The sequence below is a fragment of the Cataglyphis hispanica genome, chromosome 18 (assembly GCF_021464435.1).
Source record: "Cataglyphis hispanica isolate Lineage 1 chromosome 18, ULB_Chis1_1.0, whole genome shotgun sequence".
NCBI lineage: Eukaryota > Metazoa > Arthropoda > Insecta > Hymenoptera > Formicidae > Cataglyphis > Cataglyphis hispanica.
In genome coordinates this window covers 2466306-2481966 of record NC_065971.1, presented here as the reverse complement: position 1 = coordinate 2481966, position 15661 = coordinate 2466306, and the positions used below count along the sequence as shown (strand labels likewise).

Genomic DNA, 15661 nt, shown 5'->3' with positions numbered 1-15661 from the left:
AATTGTACATCTGTATGATTGTATTATTGTGGAAATATTTGTAAATAGCCGTAAAAAAAAACAATAATTATTTCATGATATTTTTATCTATGTAAATAAAAAAAAACAAAACTACATTTTAATGTTATTATAGTTTTTAATATTATTATAGTTTATCGTAACATAAGCAACAACTATCTTAAAATTCTCATATTAATATGTATCTTTTAATATGTATATTAATATGTACCTCTTTTATTGTAGCATCAGTAAAATGATAAATTGTGTTAAAAAAAAAATATTTATATTAAAACATATTTTTTGTGTAATTTCATTTTTATGTAATTTCACTTAAATATTTTCAGTGACAAATTAAAAAAAAACATTACTTTGCTAATTAATCATTCTTTATTCATTCTTATTTTGTCGCACAATTAATAACCAATTCAAAAATTTTGGATAATTGATTATTGAGATGATTGATTATGTATTATCAGTTATGTAAAAAGAGAGATTCTAAAATTTATATCAATACTAAATTTATATCAATACTATTAATTGTGTGAGAGCCAAAAAACATATTCGTGATAAATGATTAATATTCTTAAAAATATGATGGAAAAACTATTCTATTTACGCGCACTTTAAAAAGTTTCAACTTTACAAATTATATTAATTAAATATAATAAGTAAGAGTAAATAATAGTATAAGGAAATAAATAGTATAAGGAAGTAATAGAAAAGTTTCAACAATGAGGTTTAAAATAAAATGTCTCTTGAAATATGTTAATTTTTTGTTTTGTTGAATAATTTTACAACAGTCTAACCACAAAATTAAGTGAATAATCATCAAAGTTAAAATACATATTAAAATTAAAAATTATACTAAGATAAACTAAGATCAAGCAATTATTCATGACAATAATTGTGCGTTTTAATTTCCATCAATTGTGATTACGCTTTTAATAAGTTATTCTGCAACGTATTGTTGTATAAGTTTATTATATTCGCGCGTATCAATGGTCACGAACATAATTGGCGATACTATAGAACGCAACGAATTAAATCATTTAACGCTAATTATTCGCAATTTGCGATGAAACTGTGAGAGAATATTCTTTGCGAGACTCTGCGCAGCATAAACATTTATGTAAATCGACACGTAACGCGGTTTGCAAACTCTATTGCTGTAATGTATTTGGATCAATTGTTAGGCTCGGCAAATAAAGACATCCCTCGGATTTCATATACACTTTTATTTGCTGATCGATCCAATCACGATACATACAAGGCCGAACAAAGATCGCGTTCAATTCCACAGATAGACCTCTTATAAATAAGTGCCGGTTAGGAAAACAACTTGGCGGTTAGAAGAAGAATGAAGAGGCAAAATAAAAATAAAAAGTAGTCTTCTAGGTGCGTACCGAAGTTCGCAAGGAAGTTGTATAGACACACACACACACGAGTTTAGAAACTTAGTTTAGAAACTGTCCCTTATCCGATTGTTGTTTGTATAACAGGACGATGTACGTGATAAGACGCGTGATCCAGAGAAACACTATGGCAATATCTAATAATTCAAGTACAAAACAGATCCTGTATAAATTTCCGAAATGCATTTATGAATTTATATCTAAGAGAAATAATGCCTCTGATTTCATTGTATTAACATATCTTTAGTATTATTCGCCTTTTTGAGATTTCCAGAGAAAATTCATAGTATTTTCTTTGCATAGACTTTCGTTATATAATATTAATGACATCGATTTAAACGAGAGCAGACGCGTGTTTTTTATACAAAATGGGTCACAATAAAAATATATCTATTAAATAATTAATCGTACATAGAGAATAATAAGTCATATATTAATGGTTTTTCCGGTTATGAATAAATTGAAAATAGGTATAATATCATAATTTTAAATTTAGATTGTACGTGACTTCGATATAATGACTTCGATCGCTCTGTTGAAAAGAAATTATAGGGAATATTAATTAAAAATTATTTAAAGTATGTACTCCCGATCTAAATCGAAGCAAAGTTACAATGTATCGATTTTGATTGTATGAATTTATACGCAATTTCGAAAATTACACGTTTGCCGAGTTCTAAGGCGAGTAAGTTAATCTTATATATTTGCATCGATCTAGAAAAAAATGCCAATAATACATGCCGCGAGAGCGGAAGAGAATTGAGAGAGGGACCACGCGAGAGGGAAGATTTGACGCTACATCGACATTATTAATAACCTCGCACGCGGTCAATGATGAAACCACCGTGTACTACTTTACGGATTGTTTCCGTCTAGCCGATCGTCCACGTCCCGTCTGACATGGATACGTTATGCATCATTCTCGAGCTTGCAAATTGCAGCTGCGACCAATCGAGCAAGATTCTTAATGTGGTTTCATTAATAATCTTCGTCGAGTGCATTCTCACTTATATGAAGAAACTCTTTTACGAATATATTGTGCGGCAAATCGATCATCATAAAGAGAACCGTGATCGTAAATCACGTTCAGAATTCATCGGAAATAATCAATAAAAAAATTATTAATATACCACGTGTAATATTTATTGAGACTAATAAGTAGTTCGCATTTCTAACTAAGAATTAACATATTATTATTCTACATTCTGTCATATGTATATTCAAACGTGGCAAAGGTCATGGTTTTGTCATAGCTCTTTGAAAAGAAATAATCATTTCCATATAAAAAGAATATTCAGAAAAGATCAATAATATCTTAGGAATCAACTATAAGTTTGAATATTTTATCAATAACATAAAGAAAATAGATAAAAATTATTTCATTGCTAAAAAAATATAACAAGAATTATAAGATTAAACAAATACATTTACCAAAAAACATTATATAAAATTGAATCAATATACATATATTTGTAATATAAATATATATTTTTTATCAATAAGTCTCTTTGAAAAAAAAAAAAAAAATAGAAAAATAATTGAGTATGTGTTGATTAAAATTTTTCTTTATTTTCCCCTAAAAAAATATATTTTGCTATCCTTTATATTTATATTGATAAAAAACTATTTGCCACGTGCTTGCTGAAAACAATAAAGAACCGAGATACATTATTTTGCTTTACAATTAATTACAGTCACTTTTATGTATAGAACGTTAAAAAAAATTATTTCATAGTTACTATATGTGTAGAGATATAATTTGTTAAATCAGATGCAAATCCAATTTCTCATTAATTTTCGCTCATGTTTTGATTATAAAAGATTTTAAATATGCAACATTGTAAAATAATGAGTTATGCCAACATACATAAAAATGAATGGAATTCTGAATTTAACTATCTCATATTTCTGATATAAATTTTGATGAAACCGTAAAGAATTAAATAAATAATCAACTGCCATTTTCATATGCGTAATTTTCCTGATCATTGATAAATGCGATTAATACGATCAATACTTCGTCGTCGTTCTTATAAAATGTTAACTCAAATCTTGAAAAAACGTCAATATTGCAAAATCGATAAAATTTCGATAAAAACGCAAATTGATAAGCATTTTCGATCGTGAGTCGATCATCTCGGTCGGTTCACAATATTCAATGTAATTCTTCCATGAGTCGCATCCTCCGGAAAGCTGGCAGTTGATTTCAAGAAATGTCGTTGACGCATGATGTAGAAAGGAGAAAATCGACGAATCGGGCGTCGAAGGATGACTCGAGTCATTGCGAAATTTCATCGTTAAGAGGAAATTTTTAGAGGAAACATTATGGTTACGCTTCCGCTTGATATCAGCGAAATCTGCGCGATCAATCTCTAAGAATAAAGTGAGAATAAAGGCAGCGCGTTAATTTTCATGAAAATTTCCGACATCGAACGAAATTGTATGAACCTTTATCAATGAACAGAATTGCGTACACGCAAATGTCATCATCAATCCGCTTATTTATTCAACTTTACAATAAGATTGCTATAAGAAGAATTCCAAGCATTTTTGTCCAACATTCGCGTTATTTTATATAATTTTACGTATATAATGTTATTTATTTAAAATATCTTTTTTTTTTGTAATTAGTATTAAAAGAACGCGCGATGACAGGACAAGTCACGGGATTTTAAGACCTGGCGACAAATTGGCGGCGAAAGCCAATTGTCAGATCAGCAACAGCAAGATCGGGCTACCGCTTACCTTGCGAATAGCAACACAACGGTTGATTCCCCCTTCGCGCCTTCCTGCTTGCCTGAGACCGCTGTCGCTTCCAGCCGACTGCCACTCGCTTTTCCCACCGCGATCGCGGGAGAGGAAATTATCACTACGCGCGATTCAAGGGTCAAGAATGGTATGTGGGTGTGAGTATGCGCGTGCGTACGCGTGCTCGCTCTATCCGGGGCGCACGTTTCTTTCGCTCGCGCGCGCGAGTGCGTAATACGACGCGTAAGAATAGACGGATAATATAGGATAAAAGAGAGAAAGAAGAGAGAGGACGAAATAGCAGCGCGTCTCGGGACGGTCAACGAACGACTGTGTCAGGCCAGCATTGCGAATCGCACGAGCCGTCCGTGACTCTCCCAGACTCTATGTATACACACGTACCTTTGATCTTTGATCGCGAACTCGCCATGCGCGCGTGGACTTCATTTGGGATCATTCGATAAAGCGATGCCACGTGCGATCGAAGGTGGAATTGATACCGGGTACACCGAACAGTTATTCGGAGCGAATTGGAACGTTGAGAAAGATCGCTTTAGCAGAACTCGATACAACGTCCTACTTTATCGAGGACTATGAGCGATAACTCGGATAAAGTTCTTTCGAAAGTTACGCATGCTTTTATACTTTTGACGAGGGTCAGAGTAATCTCTCGAATGAGTGTGCTCGATACACAACGATCTATATGATGTATACTGTTAAAATATATACGAGATTTTTGCCTCATAAAAAATAATGACGGTTAGCGCGGTCAATGAGGACTTTGCTCTACGAGTCTACGCTCTTGCGAACGCGATATATCTAAAGCGTACCACGTGGTTGATTTGTCAATCAGATCAACTGTCGCGCGGCGCGCTGCCAAAATCGAACGCATCACGAATCGCGAATAATGAATGATCCAGCGCAAAGCAATGTTAGTGTGTAACGTCGGGGTCGTAAAAACCAGGTCACCGCCTGGACTGTTCTCGCAATCGGAGCTCGATGTTCCGGCGTGCGCTCCACGTCCAACGATTTCAATTGACAAGTCCAATTGCGCGCACAGCAAGTACCAATAATATCGCGCTACGCTAAAAGAGCCGGAGTAATCCGAGTGATGGTTCGCTCGTCCCTTAACATCGTCGTCTCTCGTATATAACATAGCGAAAGTGTGATTCAGGAAGAGACGCAGAGCATCTTGCAGATACCTTGCCGGTGCAGCCCAGACAGCTAATTTAAATCGAAAATTGTATTACATAAATGTTACGTAAGCGTCTCTCGACAATCAACAAGACTTTTATGAATACGTACATGACAAATTTTATTTACATTACCATCTGTTTGGCTACTCCGCGAAGATCGTCATAGGTTTGACTGTGCTGTGATTTATCTCTCTCAACGTATATATATATATATATATATAGTTCAATGTTACGGTCCTAACAATGATAACGATGCCAGTAATTTGCAACGATTACAGCTTATACAGCTAGCAGAGAACACGAGAGCAGCTACATATATATCAGTATAATTCATATAACTCCATTTAATTCATATAATTTCTATTAATTGATCATGATAAACGATTGAGTGTGAAATCTGCTGCGCGTGCCTCTTGCGTGTATAACCTTAAATATGAAAACCCTCGTATATTACATCTCGATTAACCCCGCCAAGAATCTCGCCTCATCACGATATACGATATATAGCACTTTTGAAATTAGCTGCAAAATCTCCACCGGCAAAATATTTTCTCACTCTACGTATGATTAACACATCATGAGAAAGATTGCTTACGTTTTTCTCAGCATCCCCTCGGATGTCGCGCGTGCAGCTTCACGGTCGTGAAAAGAGAATCTCTTGTGAAAGGACCGCCACGTGTGTCCAATTCGAGAAAATTCCTCCGTAGCTCTCTCTCTCTCTCTCTCTCTCCCCCTTTCCCTCTCCCTCTTTGTCAGATTCCTGCTCCGTTTCCGTTCACACACTTCAAGACTCGTTCGAGCGTCTCGTCCGCGATATCATCGCGGCACCGATTGGATTCTCGTCGCGGATAAACGTCACGTCACGCGCGCACCGTATGACTGTGATCCCGGATACACGTATATGTACGTACGTATATACGCGCGCACTATAATACGCCAGCGCGGGAGACAAGACGACTCCGAGATCAACGCCGTTCGTTCGTCACGTCGGGGCCATCTTGCCGCCTGAAACTAGCGGGATCGATGGGATGTCACGTCACGCCACGAGCGTACCCTGTCGGCATGGAAAACGCGCGCCGCCCTCCATCAAGAGTTTCCAAACTCTTTAGGCGCCAGCAGCGCCTCTCTCACGAACAACACCCTCTCCGCGCTTTTCTTTCTATTTCTTCTTTTAAATCACACATTCACGGTTCAAATGGAAATTCGATTAAAAAATTTTGTTTATGGAACTTGTCAGAATTAACTCGGAAAAATGTTAAATGGTTCTTATTATCCTTTCTTTTGGGTTATTTTCGAAGCGCGTGTGAATTTTACATGAATTGTTTTTTATTTCCTCAAACACGCGTGTAAGAAATATCTGAATTAAAAGATGTCTTATCGTCTTTTAGATGTCTTTAAGGTGTCTTTAGACGATAAGACATCTTGTTGCTCTAAATTGTTAATATATATAAACACATGATATATTGAAAGTACACGTGATATACATTCAATGCGAAACACAACAATAACATCACGCGCCTCGCGCCTGCAAGAGACTGACTTGATATTCCGAAAAAGGCGAAGAAAATAATTTTGCAAAATATCCAGGTTAACAAAAAAAATTGTGTATGTAAATAAAAGAGATTAATGTTATCTTTGCGTGTATATATATTCCATTAAATTCTATTAAATTCTATTAAATTTCATTAAATTCTATAAAATTCCATTAAACTCTAAATAATTTTTTCGCTTATTATAAATTGAGTCGAAGGAACGCGAGTAACAAGAGAACAAATCGATTCTTCATTTCTTGCAATAATTTCTTTGTCAGATTTATATATAATATGATAAATGATTAGAGATTCTATGAAAGGAACAAGATACATTAATAAAGAACGCGATATCATATTAAGTCTAAGATTTCCACCTGCGTCAGCATCAATACGCTATCAGTCAGCGACAAATATATATGTAGTCATCAATTTTCCTTCTCTCACAATCAGTTGCATCGCTCTCCATCACTTTGCGAGCCGCATTACGGTCACTTATAGAAAGCTGCACACGTGTTAGTCAAGCGGCGCCCAAAGGCATATGTTCCGAAAATATTGTATATATACGCGGACGTATTTTATTACGCAGCAAAAGGTCGCGAAAAATCTTTGGGAAAAAAATGATAATTTTGAAAAAAAAAAAAAAAATAGAAATACTTATATGCCTGTCAATGTTTACGCAAACGATTATATGCAGGTACACATCGATATAATCCATTCCTTGTACGCCCTGATAATCGCAAACTTCAAGGGAGCGCTATTACTACGATGTATATAAATAAATCCACAATAATATCTATGTTTACATATACGCGAATACCGTGTAAATATATAAGATTCTCTTTTTTTCACGCATTCCATACACGATATCTTGTGCGCGCATCGATAGAGCAAATAGCAATCTCTCTAAATCGAAATCTCCTCTTATTCTTTCGCGAAAGCGTGTACGAATCTTTCCGGAGAGTATCGCGCTTAATATCTCGTTAGTAGACGAATTAAGACCACACACATCAAGTGAAATCACGTCAACATCGCGCAAAACGATGATCGTAACAAATCGCAATCCCTCTACGCGCGTTATTATTGTTCAAAATGGAGGGGGAAGGGGGAAGGACCTCTTACGTACCTTTATATTTGTTTAAAGGACGGCGCTCACTTTGTAAACTGTTCGCTTTCAATTCGTCGCGTCATTCATGCAGTTTATTATTCGCGTATACGTTGTCAGATGAAACTCTCACTATGTGTCACGTTGCATCACACGTCGTATACTCGAGCCCGATGTACGGATTCGACTCTCGGGGGCAGCCGGTGCGCGGCTCTCGATATAGACAGCCGGCCTGGCGCGTGGACCAATCGGACGGCGAGTTGGCGCGGGCGGGGATGTGGCGTGATCCTCGGTGACGTCACGCCAGCGGGCCGCGCGATCGATAACTCGAAACTCGAACGTTGCATGCGGCTAACTTTAAAGCGCCGCACGACCGGCGCAACGCACCGGCGGTAAGACACGCGTATAATATCGTTTTGTGCGTATGTAAATATATATATATGTCTTATTATAATTTAATAGCGTCGCGTTCTACGTATTTGTGTCTCTTCGTAGCGAGAAATTATGCGGATGCCGAACGCAATGAAGATTCGTAAAAATCGATAGACCGGCATTTTCCCTGACCTCGATAACGAACGATCAGCGCTTTCAAGTTTGAATGGCTGTGTTATCAGGTGAGTTTAAATATGGAGAGAGTAAATTTATCGACGATGCGATAATTTATCATGCGTCGATTTAACTTGCCTTATATATTTATTGACTATACTTATTTTTGCCGTATTATTGATTACATTTACAAGTCACCCTTAATCAAATTTAATAATATCTGGTTAATCAGCTCTTCCTCTGAAGAATAGAATGTTTTTGATTGATCATTTTTAAAACAACGGATGTATCTAAACCCTCGTTTATGGATAACCGGTGACGTATAAATGAACTCATTATTATATAAATATTGCGTCCTATATTCTTGTGTAGGCGATTGAATATTAAAAATTAAGTAAAATTCAACACACATATTTATGAAAATTTTATAAATTAAAAATATTTTTGCGTACTATATAATCATAAAAAGATAAAATGCATTCGAATCGTGAAAAAAAAGCGTAACTGTTATTTTTTAAATAATTGTTTATAGATACTTGTAGGGAATTAAATGTTAATTAAAAATTAATTAAGATTTAATTAAAATTATTAAAAATGTTAAAAATTAATTAAAATCCAACATACATACACATATTTTCGAAAATTATTAATTAAAAACACATTCGCGTATATAATCATAAAAAAATTAAATAAATATATTCAAATCGCAAAAAAATGTAATCTTTTTTTTAAATTATTGTTTATATAGGTACACAATATAAATTTCGTGCACTTGTAGCAATAGGGAAAGAGAGAGAGGTCTATATAATAAATCGTTCGTAAAATAAAAATAAAATAAAATTGAAATCGCCTAATTCAATCTTTCTTTAAACTTTTATGCATTTTATATGAAGAAAATATTACATCTAATAACGAAAGCAGTTGTATATTAAAACAATATCAATTAATAGAAAGATCGGAGTAAATAAATGCGTCGTAAAACAGGTGTTTATATATGGCGCAAAATTATCCTGGCACGTGTGATTAACATTTAAACTTTATTAAAACCAACAACAATAACAAGAGCAATAACAACAAATCGATGTGTCTTAAAGCCCGCAGAGAAACTGCAGCTCTCGCTCTTTCTTTTTTTTTTTTTTATTATCATACAAAAAAAATAGATCGTCTGCCCCGTCTCTCTCGTGTCGTACTACCATTGTCGACCGTCAGTTCGAGCGAGCACGTTTCAATGCGATCGAGGATCATTGCGGGCGAACGAACGCCTGGAGACCTGCGACATTAGTAAGGACATTTGCAGATAAACACAGGATTAATAGATGACGTTATCATCGATGACGTTCAGCACATCGCAAATCATATACACGATTTATAAATACGTGGTTCCGTATGCCTTCACAATGCTGCTACAATCGCTAAAAGCAATGCAAGGAGACAAGCGAGCAGGAGCATGGGATACGTCGTTACCGTGACTGTTATGATGTTAGTGACACGGGAAACATTCGCGGCTCGTGCGTCTTTGCTCGATTCTGCACGATCATCAAGCTCGCACGATGTGCGCTCACCTTCGTCTCGCTCATCGCTACGCATCGTCTCGATTCCGTTAGGCGATATCACGGTGATCTCCTCCTGATCGCGTTCCCGTTCCTGCCTCAGGGCATCGGCGATCAGATTAATCTTACGAATCGGACTGTCCACGTCCTTGGTGGACGCGGCAGTGATGGGCGTCATGTGGACATCGGTCTTCTCCCCGCGTCCCCTTTTCCCAAGGTTCTCTATCTCTCGTCCGTGCTCGCACAGACTGGCCGCGGCTAGTTCCAGATCGCGGACGGCCCTGGATAATTCCGCGTCGGCAGTGGAAAGGCTCTCGAAGCGGCCGGCGCTGCCTTGGTCTCCGTCGTCGCTCGTCGATGAATCGCGTTTCGAAGATACGCGAGTAGTTATCTCCTCGAGTCTCGAGGACGCGACGAGCCGATCGTCGTCTTGACTGTATAGAGTAGAGCTGCGTGCGCTGCCACTTTGGTTCTCGACCTCGGAGCTGCGTGACGTCCAGGAATTCTTGCGGACGGACAGACGATTGTCGCGTAGGCGGTCGACCGAACTGCCGAAAGCCTCCGCCGCAATTAACTTAACATTTTCGTCCGCCGCGCAAAGATAGAAATCAAGGTTGCTGGCTGTTGGCGTCGTTTCCGATGCGGAATTCGTAATCGAGAATGCGGTCGGATTCTCAATGTTCTGCTCGTTGTTGGCACGCGCGGTATGCCCTGGGTAATGGCTACTTACAGAACGTATAGAGATGCTCATTGAGGGTTCGTCGACCCCGAACTCGACGTCGAAGTCATTCGACTTATCTGTTGGCATGACGGCAGAATCGTTCGATGACTCGATTGGCGGCGCCGTGTCACCATTGTCGCTTTTTATCAAATTAACTAGATCTTGGCAGAGGCGACTATACGCGGTAAAGACCGTTTCCGTGCCGCGACCGCTCTCGGGCATCGAGACGTTGGAATCCGAGCCTAAGTATTCGTGCCAAAATTTATCATCCAATGTTGTCGAAGACAGCATGGCATCGGACAGCTCCGCGATATTTGCCTCCTTCTCCTTCTTAGGACTTGCCTGCGTTGCCGCTCTCGGTGAGACGCATAGCTTCTTCCGGTACGCGTTCATCGCTGGATGATTGCCGTTAATGTCGGTCTCGTCTGTAATAGCGGCTGGCCCCTTTCGCCTACGCACTGCGTCGTTATCGGATAGCTCGCCATCGCTTACGACGCGTCTGAGATATTCCGGTCGCTCGTACATTGCGGCCAAATCGTTCGCTGCAACATTCTGTATTTCGTCCCTGATGGTGTCGAGGCTGGGCTCACGTCGCAAATGAATTCGATCATGGTTAATCAATCCATAAAGATTGGCCGACAAAGATCTGACAGCGCGTTTCTTCTTAATGCCGGCTTGCGGCTGCTCCTTCGAGACGTCGATTCTGCTCTCCGCAAGGACAACGTTCCGCGTCGCGCCAGCGTCCTTCCTGAGAGCTCTGTAAGCCAAGTCATCCGTGACTACATCGGGCTCGCATTGCGGTATATACGGCGAGCGCGGCTGTTCCGGTTTTGTCGGTGTCGTGTGCAAGTAATTGCTCTCGGTCGCCGTAGTAACCGGTCCGAGTGGTATACCAAACGGTGGCTGCGGATCGATTACTCTTAGAGTGTTGTTAGCGTGATTTATGCTGCGGAAGACAACGTCATCACGTGTAACGTCCGGTTCGTCCCGACGGGATGGATGGGTCGATGGTAAACGCGTGAGATCGTTCGCTGAATCTCGTCGCGAAAGGACGGGCGAAGCGATGAGGTAGCTGATATTGGATAGAGTAGATTGTCCCGCGATATCCGATAACGACGTGGGCCTCTTCTTGGGATGCATCCTTCGATAGGCCATGTCATCCTTCGACCTATCCGGCGAGTCCGGAGCAATCACGATCACAGCATCAAGCTCATTTTTAGCTTGCTTGAGATTGAACTCTTCCATGCTTCGGCGTTCCGCACGATCCAGCAGATCTTCATCGCCGAGACGAAGGCTGTTGTATATCGCTTCTAATTCGGATAAAGCTTCCTCGAGATTCTTTGAACTTCTTCTTCTGTTCTCCAGGTCTTCCTCGGTCGGTGTCGGTGTTCCTTTATTGTCTTTTTTTTGGCTGTTCTCAGAACGATTATCGACGTTGCACGGTGTGATGGAACGTGAAATACGCTGTTCGCAAGGAGATCTTCCAGATGACCAATCGGATGATGCGGCAGACGCGTGCGATGAAATTGTTTCGCGTTTATTTGATTCACAGATGTTCACTGATTTATTCTTGGCCTTGTACGCGCCGTAATTCGCGTCATTGCAATTGAGTTGATCGTTGCGAGTGTTTCTGCGTCGACATCTCATTGCCTCGCTTTCCTCGTAAATCGACTCATCTGTCCGGTGACGACTGCAGTTATATTTATTGTTTATGCACTCCAGCGAATTACGGAACTCTGTTCTAGGATTTGACGAATTTTCCATCTCATGCTCCATTTTATCGCACCAAGCGAGCTCGTTGTTTGATCCATACGATCCAAAATTTCCCCAATCAGGTCTCAAAATCTCTTTCATGACATTAGTCTTATTATTTTCTTGCTTAAAAGAATTTGGCACACTCTGATGTCTGTTCGTCGGATAGGAATTATACCCATAACCAAATACGCGGTATCGGGGATCTCTCGGCGGTGGAACGGGCGGTTGAACCGGATCAACCGATCGATGATCGATAATGTAATCAAACGGTTCCGAATAATGACACGCATTCTTCGCGGGATACGTAAAGAAGTTTCCAGCTTGACGATTGTCCGCATCCCCGCTGATATGCCGCGAAATCTTTCCATAAGCGTTATTCTGATTCAAATCTTTGATGTATTGTCCTGTAGAATATCTCCTGTAATCGCTGAAAACTTCGTTTGGGTTCGGCAAACCCGCGTCGTACGCATCTCGCAGACTGTCCGCGGAGGATCTCTGAATTGGAAATTTCCGATTCGAATTCGAATTCGAATACGCGCTGAATCGGCGCGGATGTATAGGCGGACGACACAATCCGTTTGTGTCAGCGTAAACAGCGCGCTGCTTATCTTCAACATGTTCCGAGGAACACCTTTTATTATATAGATCATTTAAACTATCACAAGTGCCGTTGCCCTCGTCTCGAGATAAGCGCTTAATGTAACGCTCCGTTCGAGCAGCACGCGTTTTCCTATTGCACATATTATTCCTTTGGCCATTTTGCACACCGTCCATGCCGTGAATTCTGTTCAACGAATTATTGGATATCCGACAATCGTCGTCGGAACTGCTTTCGACGCATAAATAATCTCTCTTGGCTTCGGCACGAGCTTTTAATTTGTGCTTTCGAGTCTTCTTTCCTAAACCGTCTAATGAACCGTCGCTACTACGCGAATGCAACGAATCTCGATGCAAATCTGTCGAGTTGCGGACGTTATTTTCAACTGTCATCTTCTGCTTTATATTATTCTCTATTGAATGAAGAACAACACCATTGGGTTGCCTGCTGAGATTGGTGGGCTTTCTCGGTGTCCTGTTGCAATATACAATCTCTTCTTCATTAGAGGAACTATCATAATCTTTTATTGAGGATATTCGACGCAGAATACCACCTATCGACCATTTTTTATCCTTTTTCTTATCCGATGCACTGGATACTGCGTCACAAACTGGCAAACGCCGAGTTGGAGGCAAAAGACCATCCATTCTCAATATATCATTCTTGCGCAGCCTCTTTTTCTCCATTACAAATATCAGCAAGTTCCTTCAAAGTTAAAATACCTGCAAAAATTTGAATATGTAATATCATGTTACAGTGAGAAAGAGGAAATATAATTCTAATAATGTTGTTTTGAAAACAGAAACACTACATATATTGATCTTAAAATTTATTAAATAAATTAAATATTTATTAAATGAATCAAGAAAAAAAATACAAACTATTTTACAAAAAGGATATAGAAATAAAAAATATATATGAAATTATATATTAAATATTCTCTCATATATTCAAAAAACAGGTGTTCATTAAATATTAATAACCACATTTTCTTTCTCTCAATATATATACATATATATATACATACTGCTGTTTCTCATTATATTAAACATTCTTTTCAGTTGAATGTCTGTTCATAAATATACTCACTCGACGACATTCTTAGAAAACGTCAAAACCTCTTGATAAAATTCACTCGATTATAAATACGCTACTATACCTTGCTGTGCACTAACCTCTGATGTCGAAATCTGCGATTTCTCTCCTCTATCCGGTCCAAGTCGCGAATAATGAGTCACCACATCATATCAGATATATAATCATTGAGAAGATTCGGGCGACGTTGCAGCTGCGAGTGCAGCCAGCACATTAAAAGTGAGGTCAGTACACGTCGCCCAGCTTGCCGATAAACACAATAGCGACGCAATCGCACATCAGCTCCTCGCGTTCTCGTCCCTCTCTCTTTCTCTTTCTCTCGCCTTTCTCGCGGACAGTCTTGACAGCTCGATTGTCGCGCGTAATAACTCGTCCAGATCCGCCGCGCGACGTCTCCTCTCGCTGCTCCAGTTTCACTGATTCGACAGCTCTCTCAGCGAGAAGGAGGCCAGAGTGACCTCGAAACAGCCATCCTTCTTGCACGGGTCCGTCACGGAGGTATATATTCGACGCTCGGCACGAATGGCACGAGGCAAAACGACCATTGCTTGTCGAACGTCGTGTACGCGAGGCCGCCGCGCGTAAAAGGCACGACGGCTGCTGCTGGTGTCGGACTTACGAGACGCGAGGAAAGAATAAGCGGGGCAGTGATTCGTTCTCCGAACCCCACCCATGCTCGCGCGATCTCCGCGTAAAATCTTTGCACGAGCACCCACGCGCTACCACGCGTTTTATGTGACTAACGCACTGACTGCGTGGACTTCTGTTAATCTGATAGCGTCGCGTCATGTGTCACGTGTATAGCGCATCCCCACCATCATCGTTTAGACACACCGTAGCAAGAATAGATCGAACCCCAGGTGAGATCCCAGGTAAACAGGCAGACGAAATAAGAACGGAATCTCCTTCTCTTTTGATTTTTTTAAAGAACGAAAATTCTGTCTATAATCTTTACTCTCCTTTCTTTTAAACATAAGTCTTTGCGCTCGAAATCTATTATTATTTTGATCTGATAGGATTTTACGCGAGTGACAATATTTAAATGTGTTACAAAAAAATGTAAATCGCAAGTGATACATCTTGGGAAAATTAAATTTAAAATGTATATTTCTTTATATTTCCCATTCAGCACGTGTATAATTATTATTTATAATAATTACTAAAATTATTATAATACTAATTTATAATAATAACACATTTTTTTATAATTTGATGAATATAATCTGTTTTTAAAAGTAACACGATTTATATCTTTTATGTTTATAATTAAACATTCTATATATAACTTGTTATTATAAAAATGAGTATCTTAAAAGATTGATAAAAGATCACACGGTATCAATATCATACGTTAAGTCACATAAGTCTATGTACATTTCATCAATCAAATATCTTGTTTTTCAATC

The 15661-nt window shown here is 39.0% G+C and overlaps 1 protein-coding gene across 12 annotated transcripts in view; it reads right to left on the bottom strand.

The window, feature by feature from the left end:
- The window catches only part of LOC126856227 (fatty acid CoA ligase Acsl3), a 28692-nt gene extending 13559 nt beyond the window's left edge, over positions 1–15133 (bottom strand). For 2 of the 12 annotated variants that reach the window (XM_050604538.1, XM_050604543.1), the window contains exon 1: positions 8012–8197. Coding sequence is in view for 6 of the 12 variants with exons in the window: in XM_050604534.1 (XP_050460491.1) it covers positions 9929–13846 (3918 nt within the window). In the remaining 6 variants the exon portion in view is untranslated. Of the gene's footprint in view, positions 1–4157; positions 4488–5951; positions 6382–8011; positions 8198–9554; positions 13883–14319 lie in introns of those variants that run through there. The other 10 variants (XM_050604539.1, XM_050604542.1, XM_050604537.1 and 7 more) reach the window with 9 other exon arrangements.
- Between the last annotated feature and the right edge of the window lie 528 nt (positions 15134–15661).